This window comes from Alosa sapidissima, chromosome 5, assembly GCF_018492685.1.
Source record: "Alosa sapidissima isolate fAloSap1 chromosome 5, fAloSap1.pri, whole genome shotgun sequence".
Classification (NCBI taxonomy): domain Eukaryota; kingdom Metazoa; phylum Chordata; class Actinopteri; order Clupeiformes; family Clupeidae; genus Alosa; species Alosa sapidissima.
Window position 1 is genome coordinate 7,899,956 of NC_055961.1, and position 17,421 is coordinate 7,917,376.

The following is a 17,421-nucleotide window of genomic DNA, read 5'->3' on the forward strand; positions in this document are numbered from 1 at the left end:
AGGAAGAGAGGGCATGAGGGAGGGACGCAGAACAAGAGGTATGAATCACAAAGTGAATATACAGGTAGCTCAATCAAATAAAATATTTGCTGGTTCAGAAACTGCTGTTTTGAGATTAGGCTGCTTTGAATGTGCATCATGGATCGTTTTATCTGCTGGTCTTATAATTTGACTTTTGTAATCTTTTGTTCACCTTGGTATTTTTTTCAGAACACCTTTATGCCGTGGCTTCCTTGGAAAATGTCTTAAAAAAAACACTTTGAAGTACCTGCTGGCATGTGTGTCATGTTACCATAGAAACCATTCTTGCAGCAAATGGCATTGTCTTTTTTCTCTTACTGTAGACTAGGTGAGAGGAATTTTTGAACAACTGCTAAGCTGGGAGAGGATGTGATCGGCATTCCTTTATGTCCTGTTTAAGAGGCAGTTAAGTTAGCGTTACATCAGGGGATATGTAATTTTCTCTTAAATTTTTTAAGAGCTGGAAAAGCAAATTGAAGATTCTACCATGGGGAGATGGCTATTTCCATCTCCAACAGATTGGTAAAGGGGTTTACTACTGTGAGGCTTTTTCTATGTCATTAGTTTTCAGCTGCTTACATGGAAATATGCGTATTGATTGGTTTCTCATGTCCATTGCTCTCCATTAAAGTGTAGATGGAAAGGGTTGCTGCAGCCTCCTAAAGCACATGGACACTCCTCTCCTTTTTCAAACCCACAGTTCATTTCCCCCCAGTCTTCTTGTATGGATCAGAGTTTGCGTTGCCTGATGTGGCTGGACCTGTCATGTCTGCAGTGTGCCCCTCCTCTGATTCAGTATACTGTATGTTGCCTAGTTTTGGGGTGATGAAGATGAAGATGCCTGATGAAGATCTGTTGAGTTGCCTTTTAAGAATAAATAAAGTATCTCTTGGAGCCCATATAGACCCTTTCAACAATAAAAACAAAAACAATGCTTGAACGTTCTATTTGGGCCCCAATCTACTTCCTCTGCATTAAGATAACATATGGAATGTTAAAACGGAAGTCTTGTGGGGCCAACTATGATGCTGATAATGGAATTCTCTTGAAAGGGTCCATACAGTGTGCTGACCATTTCCTTCTCTCGCCTAGTTTTGGGGTCACATTAAAGGGGTCTAATACATTATTTGAGGAGTGAAATTATCCTGCCTCCATCACTTGGAAAATGAGTGTTATTATTCCTTGTTCCCTTTAGTGACTGAGTTGTACGTCAGAGCAGCTGAATGACTGGCCAAAATCCATGACGGCCTGAATCGAACCATGAAAGAAAGTGAATGAATCATACATAAAAAGGGGGGAAAGGTGAATAGAAATGATGAAGAAAGGAATGTAAGAATGAAAAGGGGGGAAGTGAGGAGGGAAAGGCGAGTGTTCCTCTATTCACAGAGTCCTGTGCTGTTCTTACTCATCCAGCCTACGTGGAGTTGGCTCCTGTTGGTATCAGCTATTTCCTCTCAGGTGTGCAGTACAGAGGTACGTCTCACGGCCGGCCCCAATGCACCTGTGTCCTCACAGGCAAATATCTGGGTGTCCCTCCCTCCGCCTTCTCCTGCCCCTCTTACCTGTGGAGAGACAGACATTTCCTACTCTTTTGTCTACCCCCCTATGCTGTGTTGCTGACCTCTGTTTTTACCAGATGGCTTCATATTATCATCCTGAATACCTGTTGAATATTACACTGAAACATGACAGTTAATATGTCTTTATATGTAAGAAAAGCAAATGTGCCTGTAATACTATGCACTGCATACGGTACATACATACATACATACATATTAGCAGGAAATGTTGGAGTGGCAGGTATGAGGACTATTGATACAAAGCTGGACTCGATCCTCTATCCATTTGTCTGTGCGTTGTGTTTCTCCTTTTGATGTTTCATGTATATGTGCTGTATATATTCACACGGCTATCACAATGTTCATCCAAACGTCTAGTTATTTGTGAACCAAAAACATTCATCTTTACTCCAGTTAAAACTACACTGCGAGGAGTTTCTGCAAATTGGCACTTTAATTTAAATGGCCCATTTAAACAGTGACCTGAACCAGCTTGTTGTTACGAATTTGTAATTGCAAATTGAATGTGCAATTGCTTGTGAGTTTAAACAACAGACAGAACAAAGACAGAATGTGTCATTGGATAGAACAGGATATTAGGAAGCGTCTTTATTTCTTAAACATCATAGGGATAGGTCTTTACGTCTTTACATCATAGGGATAGGTCTGTACAGGAATAGGATGGGACCTTATTTCCTGTACAGAGCAACCTTAACCTTTTACCATGTTTTCCTATTTCATTTACAAATGATCTCAAAGTATTTTTTTCTTTAATTAATTTAGTTCCATCTTCTGGGTTGATTGCAGGAGATTGCACCCACAACGTCTCTTTAATTATTGCAGGAAATGCATGGCTTGTGGTCGCCTCCTGCTTGATTGCTTTTTTTTTTCTGCAGCTCAGACTTAATTGGGTGTTTGTTGTTTTATTGATTTCCCTTTGATGTACTTCAATTCAGATAATTGCTTTTGCCCATGTTCGATTATCTTCACAACATGCTGCTTACCATCATACATGGAAATAGTAGCTCGGCCACCATTATCACTACTTCTACTACTACTATGACTGATATATGATGACAAATGGTGTTTGAATCTCAGAGCGCAAGCCAGGGGGGCAGTGGGAGAGTGTCAAGGAAAATGTTCAAGCTTAGATTCGGAGGCTTTGAGCTGAGTCCAACTCGCAACGATGGCCCATCTGCCTCTGGCTCCGAAGTTTGGCCATTTCATAGCACGGCGAGCACATCCGCGAGTGAGGACGAAAAAGAGCCACAGAGAGAGAGACACAGAGAGAGACGCACAATATGTCACGATGCAAACGACTACAAATAAGACAGATATCATTTCAAAGTCTATTTGCAATCCTGATTATTTCAAATTAAGAGGATGTGAAGTTGGGATGGTTGTCTTTTTTTGTTCACTTACTCTCTAAAGGCTTATATATATATATATATATATATATATATATATATATATATATATACACTTATAAAGGTTAACACCTTCCTTTATGGAAATAGAGTCTGCCTGTTTTGGGCCAAATGACTAAATAAAACAACTTCAGTAAAACACCCGCACACAATTATGTTCTTTAAGTATGCACTCTATAATATATGTACAAATATGCACTAACAAGCAACACTCTCATTCAACCCCTTTGCTTTTGATGTTGATGTTGCGGTCATAGGGAGCTTCACGCTGGCTGAGCTGGGCCTGTGTGAGCCACCATCCCAGTCCAGCACATTCCACTCTGACCTGGACCAGGTCCAGCACGGATACGCCCTCAGCGCTGCCTCGGACCCCGACAACGAATCAGACCCCGAGGAGGCCATGACTCCTGAACGGGCCGTGCGGATGTGGGGCGGTCGTGGGCTGAAGTCGCGTTGCAGCTCAGGACTGTCCAGCAGGGACAACTCGGCCCTCACCCTCACCGACTCCGAACACGAGCACAAGTCCGATGACGAGTCCGGTAAGACAAGATTATTTTTTTCTACCACTTTCTCCAGTAACCATCTGTACACTTCACTTTATTTCTCATTTAGCTGATGCTCTTAGAGTGTAATACAGTGCTTGCAACTTACTACAGTCGACAGTCCCCTTGGAGGAAGCAACTCCTCCAAGGGGAGTCTCGCTCAGGGGCACAATGATGGCAGCTCCTGAGACTGAATAACCAACTCTCTGGAGTTTAACTTGGAAGGCCGGATCCCTAGCTACTAGACCACCACCTAAGAAATACGCATCAGCAAAACTTGTTGTTTTTTTCACTTACCTCACATTTTTGATCATTTAGGGTCACTTACATCAGGTGTCAGGATTTAAACTGTGATGGAGACATAAGGATTATCTGGGCTGTTGATAAAACAAAAGGGGATGTAAACTGAAGAAACCAAATGTGAGCTCTAAATACTGCCTTTCTGGATGGTAAAAAAATTATAAGTATAAGTATATACTCTTTGATCCTGTGAGGGAAATTTGGTCTCTGCATTTATCCCAATCCGTGAATTAGTGAAGCACACAGTGAACACACAGTGAGGTGAAGCACACACTAATCCCGACGCAGTGAGATTCTACCTGCTACAGTGGCACTCGGGGAGCAGTGAGGGGTTAGGTTACAAGTCCGAAGCCCTAACCAGTAGGCCACGGCTGCCCTGTGTGTGAAAACAATGGTGGGAATTGATACCTATGACGATGCTTTTAAGCAAATTATCTGTTCTTAGACAACTGCTAACATAATATGTATACATGGAGAACAGTAATTACAGCATGCCTGTCACCAGGAAGCCTTAGCTATGCGGGGATTTATGTTTGCGTAATGACACCATCCTTCACTGTACCTGCAGGCTTTCTCTGATCACTGTGTTTATAGTGATTTAAAGGGAGATTGCACACCTGAGTATCATACTGCCATAGCTTGCCTGGCTGGTTGCTTGTTTGTAATTTATTTTCTTTAATGAGAGATTATCCTATCATTTAGTCTTTCCTTGTGACTACTGCGTTGCAGGGAAACTGGAGAAACTCTATGGCGTCGCAACGGGTGCTGCACATGACACACACACACGCACACACACACACATACACAGCGCGCTCTCAAGCTGTGTGCTCAGTAGCATTTGGTCTCACCAGGGAATCACTTACGTGTAGTCTATGTAGTCCTCTAACAGCCTTATTAAAACTAGCTGGTTTTTTTTTATTTTTATTTTTCTTTTTTTTTGTCTCGGGCAAAGCCACAAATCCAGTTCTGCTGCCATCACAATTTCACCACTTAGCCCAGGCAGGCCCTGCGCAGCATAATTTCTAAAACACATTCTGTGGATTGCATTAAGCACACATATATCAAGTCTCCTGACGTTAATGTATTCGCACACTGGGAACTAATTAATAAGGACGATGAAGCGAGGGTCCGATTTGATCAAGAGAGCAGGGGGCGGCCAGCTTTTGCCGTGGCACTTAATAAGCGTCATGTAGCTCCTGCACTGCGTAGGAGAGGTGGCTGGAGGTGATGTTAGCATAATGTAATGATTTGAATAAACATGTCACCTTGGCTTTCTCGTTATGCTTATTACTGCTTTATTTCTCTTTATTGTTGCGCGTGGGAAGCCTGTTGGGCTTTAGGTTTACTTTAAAATGTCAGCCAGCGCGCCGGGCCGCTCCCATTCATCTGCGTCGAGCTGCCTCTTGCTCCTCCGGTGCCTGCTGGTGCCCGCTGGTGCCCGCTGGGAGTTGTGCCTCTGTGTGCGGAGACTCGTGGATGTATGCCATGTCATGGCAGGGCTCGAGACAATAGTCTGATTAGTGGAGTGCTCATTAAAACAGCACAGTGTTCCAGGCAGTCGCTCGCGCTTTGCTTTGTCCCCATCATTAGTGTGGAAGACACCAACGTTATACCTTCAAGTTTGCTATAACTTCGAGACATGCGCAGCTTTCAGTGTCATGACCTTCACCGTGCTCAGGAGATGCCTACTAACAGACATTAAACCACACATTTTACCCTGCAAGTTACTGTAGTTCACATAGTTGTTTTATTAGTATATTTTCACATACATGTACAATTTATATGTCATAACAACAACTGCATAGTTGCCATTAAAGGGGAGGTTGGTGATACTGGATAAATATCACTGAAATACATTACCTTTAGTGTTCTTGACAGTGCAATCATTTTTGCCTTCCCTCATCCTTTTCCACTGCCCTGTGCACCAGAATTAGCACCACCTGTTCTTGTTTAGCTGGTATAAGTTTTCTGTGTGAAGATGCACCCGTGTTTGTTTCCCATTTACAGATCCAGGACTGTGTACAAACACTGGATATTTTCAGAAGACACAGAATGGACAGTGCATTTGGCTTAGAATTGCTAACCTCTCCTTGTTCTGTGAAGATCTATAGTTTGTCTGATGGAGGCACCACAGACCACTATGCATTGGGGTTGGCAGTGTATACAGTAGGTAGTTACACATATTTAGGGGTCCAAGCAGTGAAGCTGCTGGATCAGTATTTTATTTGTAAGGATTATTTCTGTTTCTTATTCTACCCTAATAGTAGTTGGGCAGCAGAAACTATACATCACACAGACACCAACCTTGGTAGGCAAGTTTGTACCCATGCAGGGATATCACAAAAGTGTAATTATCTTGCCACAATACAATAAGTCCATTTACATTTTGGGTCATCTCAGGCTTCAAATTAATTTTTTTAAAAATTCCTTTTTCCTCAGATTCCGTAGAAAAAAATAAAGTGAAAGTAAAATGAACTAGTCTGAGGCTAGAATCATCTATCTGAGGGGCCGTGCACACGACGGCGGTTTTTGTGAAACCGGTGAGGTTTTGTTAACGGTTACGCCTTGCATGTACTGTACACGACGCCGGCAGTTTAGGAGACTGAAACCGATAGCTTTTGAAACCGGCTTCCGAAGTGGGAACTTTTGAAACCGCCGGCTAACTTTCGCCGTGTAGACGCCTGTAGGTGTGAAGCCAGCAACTTTATGACGACATAGCCCCACCTCTCAACTCAGCCACGGCACTCGACCTGACATGTTGCTTGTCAAAACAAACCAAACCATTTATTTATCATATTAAAATGTTTTTCTTTCCCCTGTCATGATTTATGTGCACAATGTAGCCTATCAGCCTAGTGGCTAAGTTAGAAGCACACGTTAGCTTAACTTAGTTAAACATTAGCTTACTGCATGTTAGTGTTTTCTCCAGTGGTGCTCAGACCTAATGCAATGCGTAGGCTAAGCATTTGAAATTTCACATAGCAGTCACATACCTTGAAAATGAACTTTATTAGTTTAACAGTTGAATTGAAAACCGAATTGTCTGTAGTCTCCTTATTTCATGCGACTGCTTAACCAGAGCACTTATTAGACATTCTCTGGCTTAACAAACTGTTTCAACAATGTTTTCTTCTACGCGATTCATGCGAAATTATCGTGAAGCTTCTGCACAGCGGTGCCATCGACTGGTCTGGCATATGCACTACAGCACATTTAGCAGGTTACACCGCTGTGTGTACACGCGAGGTTTTTTCTTGCCGGAGTCGTTAAAGGTGTGAAAGCGGTAAGAGAAAATCCACCCGGCGGTGTCGTGTAAACGGCCTCTGATTCTCACAGAATGTGATGCCCATCATCTGAACACCATCTCGACAAAATAGCTAAATTAATTTTGAATTTGTTGCTCCAAAGTTACACGTCAATCAAATGTCAGGGCCTGCATTGATTCTGTTGTTTTCTATTATTGTTCTGGTGCAAAGGTCCAATCGTTGTCATTCAAATATGTAAAAAAAAATGGTACAGTACACTTAAAGCCTCATTCAGTCACATTTCCTGAAGTACCAATTGAATCACAGTTCAAAATGACCGCCAACAGCCAATCATATTGGATCAGTCAATACCAGTCTCAAGGTTCATAACGGCAGCTATGTGCCAAATTGGAAACAAATTGACCTGAAGGCTGCACTGCAACATTTAATGTTTAAGGTCATGTCTGAGCAAGAGCAAGTGCATGTTTTTGTGTTTTCTTTCTGATTCTACATACATTTTCACTTTCGCTTGGACCCTGTTAATTACCAAATACGGGTAATGTGAAAATCCTTGATGAAATGTTCTTATCCAATTCAAAGCTTAACTAGCACACACACACACACACACACACACACACACACACACACACAAACACCTACAAACTATAACATCAAGCTCTCACCGGGTATGTCACTTTCCTACGTCTTATGTTTCCCTCAATAGGATATGGCTGTTGGAGTGTGTCTTGCCTATGCAATTGCACCTAATGTGCAGGTCTTCATGCATCCTTTGACTGTGCATAATGTAATTACACCACCGACTTCGCCGAAACAGTATGGAATTTCCCCACCTTCACTACTTCACATGTAATTTATGTGCTCCAGATTAGCCCTTACTGTATGACTCCATAACACAGAAGAAGAAAAAGTATTTTATGGCTGAGGTGTTGCTCGCATGTATTACATTAGTGATGATGGATGCACAATCTACATGATGCTGAATATTGGCAGTAGGGAGTATAATAAACACACTGACAAATATCATCCATCCTCCTTACCAATCATAGAAAGCTGAAAAAGCTAAAAATAAATCATGTGGCATCAATTACCTACAGCTTACACAACGAATGAAGATGTACAGCCTCTTGTAGTATTAACATGTGTCTGTTAAAGTCTGTGAATCTAGCAAAAGGTTATTGATATCTCCGCTTAACAGCCTATCAAATTACACCCCCTCATCTGTGTTCCTAAAGCAAAGTGTTATTTGGCTGGTGGCTTGATATTAGCCACTAGGCTTGTTTCCCATTTACAGTGCCAGGGCTGAGTATGGATACTAAAGCTTGTTTAAGTGCACACACAGAATGGATGGAATTGACAGCTTGTCCAATGTTATAAATATCAGTGTAATGGATTACAAAGACTTTTAGTTCTGTGTACCTAGTTCTTTTAGTTCTTAAGTACAATAGTAAGGATTTGTCCTAAACTACTACTAAACACAGGCCAGGCCATGGGGCACAGAATCAGTATCAGAGTCGGAGTAAGAAGTCTAATGTGAAGCAGACACTGTGATTTTGATGTGATTTTAGCAACAAATCAGTAGGATCCGACAAAACTGTTTAATCAAGCTGAATTCCTGTCCGATCTGTGGTGTAGTTTGAGCAGGGTCACAATGTCACGATTAGAACAGGTCACAATCAACTCTTCAGCTCAAAGTGTTTGGCCGGCTTATCATACTGTATCATCAGCCAAAAAATATCAAGGTCTGTTCACAAATTTGGGTTTTTGCACCAAATAATATAAAAATAATTGAAAATAAATTCATATGAAAGTACATGTCATAGAATGGTGGTTATTTGTTTTCTCAAAAGTCAGGTTGTTAATGACCCTTGACCCAATATAGTTTTCTTACTGTTAATTGCTAATGCTAATAGATCTGTAGATGATGCTATATCACTGGCTCTGCATACCACCTCTTTAAAAGAAAAACACCTACAGTATGTCCGAATGTTGTTTATAGACTATAGCTCTGCTTTTGACACAATTATACCATCCAAGGTAGTGTTCAAACTCAGAGGTCTTGGCTTAAGCAACTCCATCTGCAACTGACTATTCAATTTTCAGACAGGCAGACCCCAGACTGTGAGAATAGGCAAAACAGTCCTTAGAACTGGCACACATCAGGTCTGCTGCCTCAGTCCTATGACAACATCATAAAATTCACAGATGACGCCCAGTGATTAGGCTGATATCCCATAATAATGAGAGTGCCTATAGGAAGAAAGATGAAGATCCCACCAAATGATGCCATGGCATCAACATCTCTCTGAATGTCACTAAGACAAAATAAGTCATTATTGACTTTAGGAAGAACAGAATCAATCGCATACCTATTTTCATCAATGGTTCATCAATGGGTGTTTGAGATTGTGGACTTTTAGTTCCTGGTATACCCACCTCAGACACCCCAACATGGTCACTCAACCCTAACTGCATTCTTCAGAAAGCTCAGCAGAGGGTGGCGCTGTGAGGTTGTTGGGTTCAAGTTCCCACAATGACCCAGATTTGAATCGGACCTGCGGTCATTTCCCAATCCCACTCTATCTCTCTCTCTCTCCCACTTATCTCCTGTCGCATTTCACGGTCCTATCCGAGTAAAAGCAAAAGGCCAAAATAATATGCTTAAAAAAAGAAAAGAAAGAAAGCTTATCAGAGACTGTACTTTTTAAGGCATCTCAAGAGTTTTGACATGGGCACCAAAGCTCTTCTGAACCATTATCGCTGCACCATTGAAACATCCTCGTGGACTGTATTGCAGTGTGGTTTGGCAGCCTAACTGCACAACACTACCAACTGAAAACTGTAAAGACAGCAGTCAGAATCCTTGGCACATAACTACCACACCTCCATAACATCTACACCACTTGCTGCAAAAAGAAAGCCCAAAATACCAGCCACCCTGCTTATGCCCTGTTCTCACTCCTTTCATCTAAAAAATGTTACCAGAGCATCAAATCACCCACCACCCATTGCAAATGTTTCTTCCCCCAAGCAGTCAGGCTGCTTAACGGCTAGTACCACCATATGCACCACACACTGATCCCACACAAATCATGTGTTATTGTGTGATCTACTGTATTGAACCACATTGGTAACATGTTTTGTTGCACTGTTTTTATTGTACATTATTGTACGGTACTTAACTGTATTTATTGAACTATGTAAAATGTTTTTTTTGTCTCAGTGTTGGTTCTTATAAGGCTAGGAGCTAGGAGCACACATATTTCATTACACATGACAATACATTTGAACTTAAACTTGAACTTGACTAATTGTCATTTGGCGATATGACTGATAAGACCAGTAGGTACCAGTGATGCTCCAGCTGATCCAAAATAAACGTATTACGCTTATGCTGAAACAATGCTCTGCAGCAACATTCAACATATCTTCTTAATATCAGCATAATTTACGCAATTTAAGGACATTTAATGGCCGATGACCAAAGTGCTGGTTTCCTGTACATGGGTTGAGCCTAGTTCTGTCCTACAAGATAGCTTCAATGAAGATCTCTATTGAAAACATAACTAATATCGGAATAACTAAAAATATTTACTTACAGTATATGATGGGCATGTTGCCCAGGACCATCTTGCTCCCTCATTCCCGCCCATCTGGCCATAGGGCACAACCCAGTCTGTTAGAAACGGTTTGAAAAAGGTTAACTGTAGGCATTAATAAGCAGTTTATGGCCAATGTTACTGTATACCAGTAAAAGTTAACTGTGGACATAGTTTTGTAGTTTGAGGTCTATATTATTTGCTTTCTTACTTGCTGGTTCAGCAGGCTGAAGATCTGGTTCACCAGGCTGAAGATCTGGTTCACCAGGCTGAAGCTCCTCCTCAGCTAGAGTATCCTATATATTCGCCTTCTCACTGGCTGGTACTGCAGGCTGAAGATTAGGGTTGGGTATCGTTTGGGTTTTATCCGATACCGGTGCTAAATCGATACTTTTAAAACAGTGCCGGTGCCGAAACGGTGCCTGAACCGGTACAGGCACCGTTTGTTTTTAAATTAAAATGGTCTAAAGCATGAATTACTTTTTTTTATTGATAAGACAAATTTGAACATGAAATTAAACTGTTATATTCAATTTACTATTAATATCTCATTGCTTCTACGCATAATACATTTAAATGTTAAACAGCTTGCCATGGATGCACACACAGTGGTAAGCTCTGTTTTCAAGTTTACCCAGTGTAGGCAGTTTGCCATAAGGTAAGTTAAAACCGCTTGCCATAGAACTGCCAGGTCATGGACAACGGCATTTGCAAGCAAGCTAATCTAACAGGGACTCTACTTTCCAAGTAACTCAGTGTGTTCCCAAATGCTTCAAGAAATGTCATGTCTTCCCCCATGACACGCAATAGTTTTGAACATGTTAGGCTACATTATGTCGGTGTTGAAGTGTTTAGATCCCCAGTGCTAGTAGGCATTTTAACAGCAACTATGCTATGCGCTAAGGATAGTGTGTAATGTATGCTGTTGATGTTGTTTCATAGCCTTTTGCTTGTGTGTAGTTAGGCCCACTGCTAGATTGTGACAGGAGCTTGTGATATCGCTTTAAAGTAAAGTTTGTTATTCGATGCAGTTACTACCGTTTGCGTTGGCACCGGTGCCATATTAGAACCGTGTTTCGGTGCCCAACCCTACTGAAGATCCTCTCCAGCCTGAGTGTCCTCCCTGTTTGGGTCATCCATGTTGTTGTGTCCCCAGCCTCTCTGGTAGCCTGGAGATTCCAGACTCAAATCCGAAAGATTAAGGGTCTGGCTATGTAATGTAATGGCCCAACTCTAGGGGCGGCACCAAGTATGCATTTGAAAAAGTATCATGGACTTTTTGTGTCAAAATAAACCCCGCCCCTGAAACATCATAAATCATGTGTGTCACGTGAGTGACGTCAAACAAGGCCCCGCCTCCTTGGCAGCCATATTGGAGGTTGAGTCATGTGACCGTCATGTGACTGGTGTCAAACCCCATGGCGGCCATATTGGCCCCAAACCCACATGTGTGTTTTGTTGTTATTATTATGTGTCAGTTAAACGTTGTATGAAATGTATATGAGTGTTAATAGCTGGAAATAAACATATAGTATGCTACTAGCATAGCCAATAAACTGTTTAGCATGTTGTTAGTGGTTTTGGTTGAAAAATGTGTTAGCTAGATGCATTGTAATGTGACCTTTATAACTGAATCCATGGTGGTCATAGGTGACCAAAATGATGGTCTATGATCCCCCATACTTGTCGGAGTGGTGTTTTGTCCGGGCATGTCTCTGAGTGTATTGTTTGAGACCCCTTTCATGTGGGGGGTCTGCCTACTGCCTGTGTACACTAGTGCTGATAACATTGTAAAAGAACTGTTTATGAGTAGTGACGCCTGTATGCAGACACATAGTGACATTATAATTAGGTGTTGGGGGTTTGGTGGGAGGCCAGATGGTTATCTATAAACCCTTTTGTAGTGGGTGTGTTTTGCCCTGGCATGTCTCTAGGCCTGAGATTATAAACGCTGTGGCGGTTGTATAGCTATCATTGCTAGCAGTGATTTTGAACAGAACTTACTATGGCAGATATGATTGGATCGGAAAAATCAAAGAGACAGATTACGCTCACGCCTGTTAGTGCCAAGCTAACGAATCCTGAAATAACTTGAAGACCTGAAACTTTCGTTAATTTTTTGAGTAAACCGAATGATGCCGTGGAATACCAATGGTTGTTGAACGATGGGCGCATCGGAGGCTATGTTTTTGACAAGAAAGATCGCAGTGTGAAGCTATACACTTTGGCATCGCCGGATTTGGTGTTTTCAGACGACATGGCACACATTTCATTTTGTGATGCCGATTGGGTGATGTTTAGGGATGTTTGGAATGATCTTGAACATCCTGCTATGGACACCACCTTCATTCACCTATCTAGCAGTGCATACAGACCAATATATAATTATGAAGAAGATTTGTATAAATTCGCAGATACACCTAAAGTGCAGTATCTTTGGAAAGACCGGCATGTTCTAAGTGATGTTTTCAAAAAGGTTGATAGATTGTTCAAATGGAGTGCTGATTTGGAAAGATAACATGGCGTCAAGGCGTGTCTTTTCCAGACGCTTTCCTCATTTTTCAAGAGGATCCAGTAATTGAGCAAGAAATGGCGCATTATGACATGGATTATTTGTGCGAGAGATTTGGAATGCTAACTTTGGCGGATGATTCAGAAGATGTAAGAAAAGGCAATCTTGAGACAGTTGACTATACAGCGCATGTACCGCTAACAGAGGCTGTGACGACAGAAGTGGGTTATACTAACGAAATGTCGCTGGCCAAAACATTGGTTGGGGGCTCTGCTGATTACAAAAACGACTGAAGATAGAGGAGTGGCCACACTTGATTGGATAGCGGAGAAGTCTCAGCCCCCCAGACTACATCTTTTGAAAGGTGAGTGACTACATGCGATCACACCAACCAAGAGCATCCATGCGACTACGTTAGTTACGTTACTACTAACAGACGTTGAGATGACTGAAACGTATGTATGGCATGATGAGATGATCAACTTAGAAGAATATGAAAATGATGAAACACTAATGATTGCGTCACCAGCAGATACCTGTTAATCTTCGTTAGCCCCTGCAAGATATCATATGTTGAGGGGGTTATGCTATGAAGATGTGTTGCTTAAATATTCTGAAAATTTTAATAGAAATGATAATATGGTTTCATTATTTGTGAAAAAATTACAACCATATAAATGTATATGTAATATATTCGCATGTGTGCAGCATGCTCAGCTCAATGATCTAAAAAAGTGTTGAAATGTGTCATAATAAATAAACAAGTCAAATGATATTTCAGAGTTATGTTTTTTATTGAAAGACATAGAAATGGAATTTACACATCATAAGTCATACATTTATCAAATGTCACACAATATCATAAACCAATATAAAAATGAGAAAATCGCAGGAAAACAAAAAGAAAAACATTACATTTTACAATTATTACAGCCTTTGTGAACATCAGACATAAGCAATGCATAGTAATTGAAGCCATGCTAATGCATCTAATTGTGGTGTTGAAAAACCTGGGGATTCTGATACCACATTTACTGGTTCTAAAGCTCTGACTGGTGTATGAATAGGTGTACTATTTCTTTTCAGTGCTGTGATTGAGGGCCTGTCCACACAGAGACGCTTTTTAGGTTAAACGCAGAGGTTTTGCTTCGTCTTGGCCGAGCGTCCAAACGAATCCTGTAAACGCACTGCCACTTTTCTGAAACCTGGTCCCAGAGTGGAGAAATCTGAAACCGTAGCCCGTTTGAGTTCGTTTAGACAGTGAAACCGCACATCCTGCTTGCGTATCGATGATGTCATCGCCACACCTCAGCTGCCCTGGACTTGCACTTATAGTATTGCCTAACAATACTAGTTTTCATACATGACATTACCTACGATTACACCGTTAAGATAAATATCACAACTGATGCTGCGTAGCGCCGATAGCTTATGACTTGGTGGACTGAACACTGTTTTTCCCGGTGTTTTTTTATGCATTCTAGCTACTGTCAGTGACGCGAGAGAACTTAAGTTATTAGGAAAGTGCAGTGTACTGTAAGTTTAGTGTATGTCTTACAACATATATACATGCATTCACAGTCGAGTGAAATCAGATATAAGCATACAAAGACGCTTAGAACTCACGTTAAGCCGATGGTAGCACACTGAATGCGAATGCACGATTTGATGCAGGCAAAACTATTGACTTACTAACGAAGGTTTTATAGCAATATTATAAATGTGGCGACAGAATAGCCTAGAACTTGGGTAAGCCTTGTGCGTTTAGTAGCCTTTAATTGCGGTGATAGCCAAAACTAATGTGAATCACGGACTATCCTACAACCAAAGAAAGTAAAGGTGATTAGTAGGCCTAGCTGCTACCTGCGTTAGCCAAATAAAGGACGGGACTGCACCCTTCACACCCTTCACCCTTCACGTAAAATAAAGTTTATTAGTTTTACAGTTGACTACAGTTGACAGTTCACCATCAGTCCACACAAACAATTCTGCGTTCCTTGCACTAGCCATTTCGCCGTAGCCTATTCTGTCTGTTTTAAAAGCGCACGTTTTGCAAGTTTTGGTGAATTTCTGTAAAGACACAGTGCCCGTGGATGGATCCGTAGGGACGCAAATATTCTTGATACGGTTCCAGGGAAGACGGAGGAAAAAAAGATCGGTTTGGTACGTGTGGACTAGGCCTGAATCTTTAACTAGTCTATTTGGTATTGTAGAAAGAGGAATGTTTAGCATCGCAATAGCTCTCAGAAATTCATGCCAGCCTTGAGGTCGCCTGCTATGGCTCACAGCATGTGGCCCTGTGATACTTTTTACCAGATCAAACACATGCGTACCTGGAATGGTTAAGCCATTAAAAACAAAAGACCCAGAATCGTCCCACGATGCTATGCCTTGAGAGTTGTACATCTTTTCCAATATATATTCTGCATTCTTTTTACTTCTCCGGGGGACATTTTTTAAAACTTCAGAGGCTACTTGATTGGTCTCAAAAGTGGGGGGTGTAGTCTGAACTGTTAAACTTTGTGTTGCGTCACCAGTTGCCGGCTGCTGTGGACGTGTGGAAAGCTCAGTGTCAGCGTATTTGTCTCAAGGTCGCCCTGTTTAACCAGGGCCAGATATCTCTGTAATAACGATGCATAATGTTTGGCTTTTTCATGTGGTGTCAAATCTGTTTTACTCAAAACATTTTTCATAGCTACGTCCAACTCATTTTCAACAGACTGTCGCAGGGAAAAGGAATGATGTCATTTTTTAATCGCTCCAATTGTCTTTGCGGTACCAGATACATTTTCTCAACATACTCCATTACTTCTAACTCTGTCTTGATGTAAACAGACTTGTTATAAACGGCAGAGCAACACTCAAGAGAGGTGGAAGAAAACCGCCTTTCTGGTTAATCGTACGTCTCTTTATGCGTATGCCTATTTTCTTGTCAGCCCTTAATTTTATTTAATTCTTCTTTTTATGTAGTTTTCTATATTGTGCATCTGTTAAAGGTATAGTACCATAAAGAATATTCAGTGCCACCTCACAGAGAGCTAAGATTAACTCATCTGATGCCGAATTTAAAATTAAAAAACACCTCTGTTCCGGTTTAGCTTTAAAGTAGACGCTTCAAAAGAGGTATAGTTCTACCAAGTCTCTCAGACATATTCGTATCTCAGTTTCTTTTTTTCAGCACATAAACAGCCTGATGCTCTGAAAGCAAATCTGTTCTGAGGCGATACAAATCCGGTGTTTTTGCTTTATAGTCAATCAACAGGTAGCCGTAGGGTTTCTCAGTGGCATTTTTAAAAGATTTGAGAAAGAACTTTGTGTTATCTGTAGGATTTTTGAAAACAATTAAATAATTAGTGTTCAAACTGATTGTCCTGCTAGACTTGCCCTGGAAAAACAGATTCTGAACCATATAAATTGCACTAAGATTGCAATGATGAACATATTGTGTAGACACTTTTTCTATTTGTGTATTGCTACTGGCATCTTTCATCACATCATCGATAATTAATCGTTCTGTTTAGCGTTAATTCATCGTTCTGTTTAGCGTTAAAGAGTTGAGACGACGCGGTACAACCGTGTAATCGCCAACAACACCACCATTTCTTACTAAACGTTCTATGGTAGCACTATCTAAATCATAATCATGGGTCCTGTCATGAACAACATCAACACCGCTACCATGGGGCTGCACATCAGATCTGCTAGGCATCACATTCACACTTGCTGCGGGCTCATCATATGAAATAGCTGTAGGACGCCTGTCATAACATCAACTGCTCCCCTTCTGCGCACCGGAATTACCAGGTATCACTTCCACACTTCCCCACGCTGCGGGGTCATCATATGAAATAACTGTAGGATCCCGGTTATTAACAACATCACCACCGCTCCCCATTTGCACTCCGGAACTACCAGGTATCACATCCACACATACTGGGGGGGTCATCTTGACTGTGGATTAATGGAGACTAAGAGGCTCCTGTTATATGCTTCCAAATTCTGTTTCATGCGCTTGATAATAGGGTTGTCAGGGTTAGGGTTCTGTAAAACTCCAGCGATTTTACTTCCAAGCCGACCAGCTATTGTATAGTGTTAACACAATCAGTCTGATCATCTCTGGTAGCCTACATTTATCAGGCGGTTCAATATCATGGTAGGCCTACCCACTGTTTGAATCGTCATTTCTATTGCGTTTATT

The 17,421-nt window shown here is 41.4% G+C and overlaps 1 protein-coding gene across 1 annotated transcript in view; it reads left to right on the forward strand.

Moving 5' to 3' along the window:
- Positions 1-17,421, forward strand: part of si:ch211-12m10.1 (teneurin-2) — a 183,967-nt gene that overhangs the window by 39,466 nt on the left and 127,080 nt on the right. Inside the window, exon 3 of the mRNA XM_042093974.1 lies at positions 3,265-3,546. Coding sequence (XP_041949908.1) covers positions 3,265-3,546 — 282 coding nt within the window. The remainder of the gene's footprint in view (positions 1-3,264; positions 3,547-17,421) is intronic.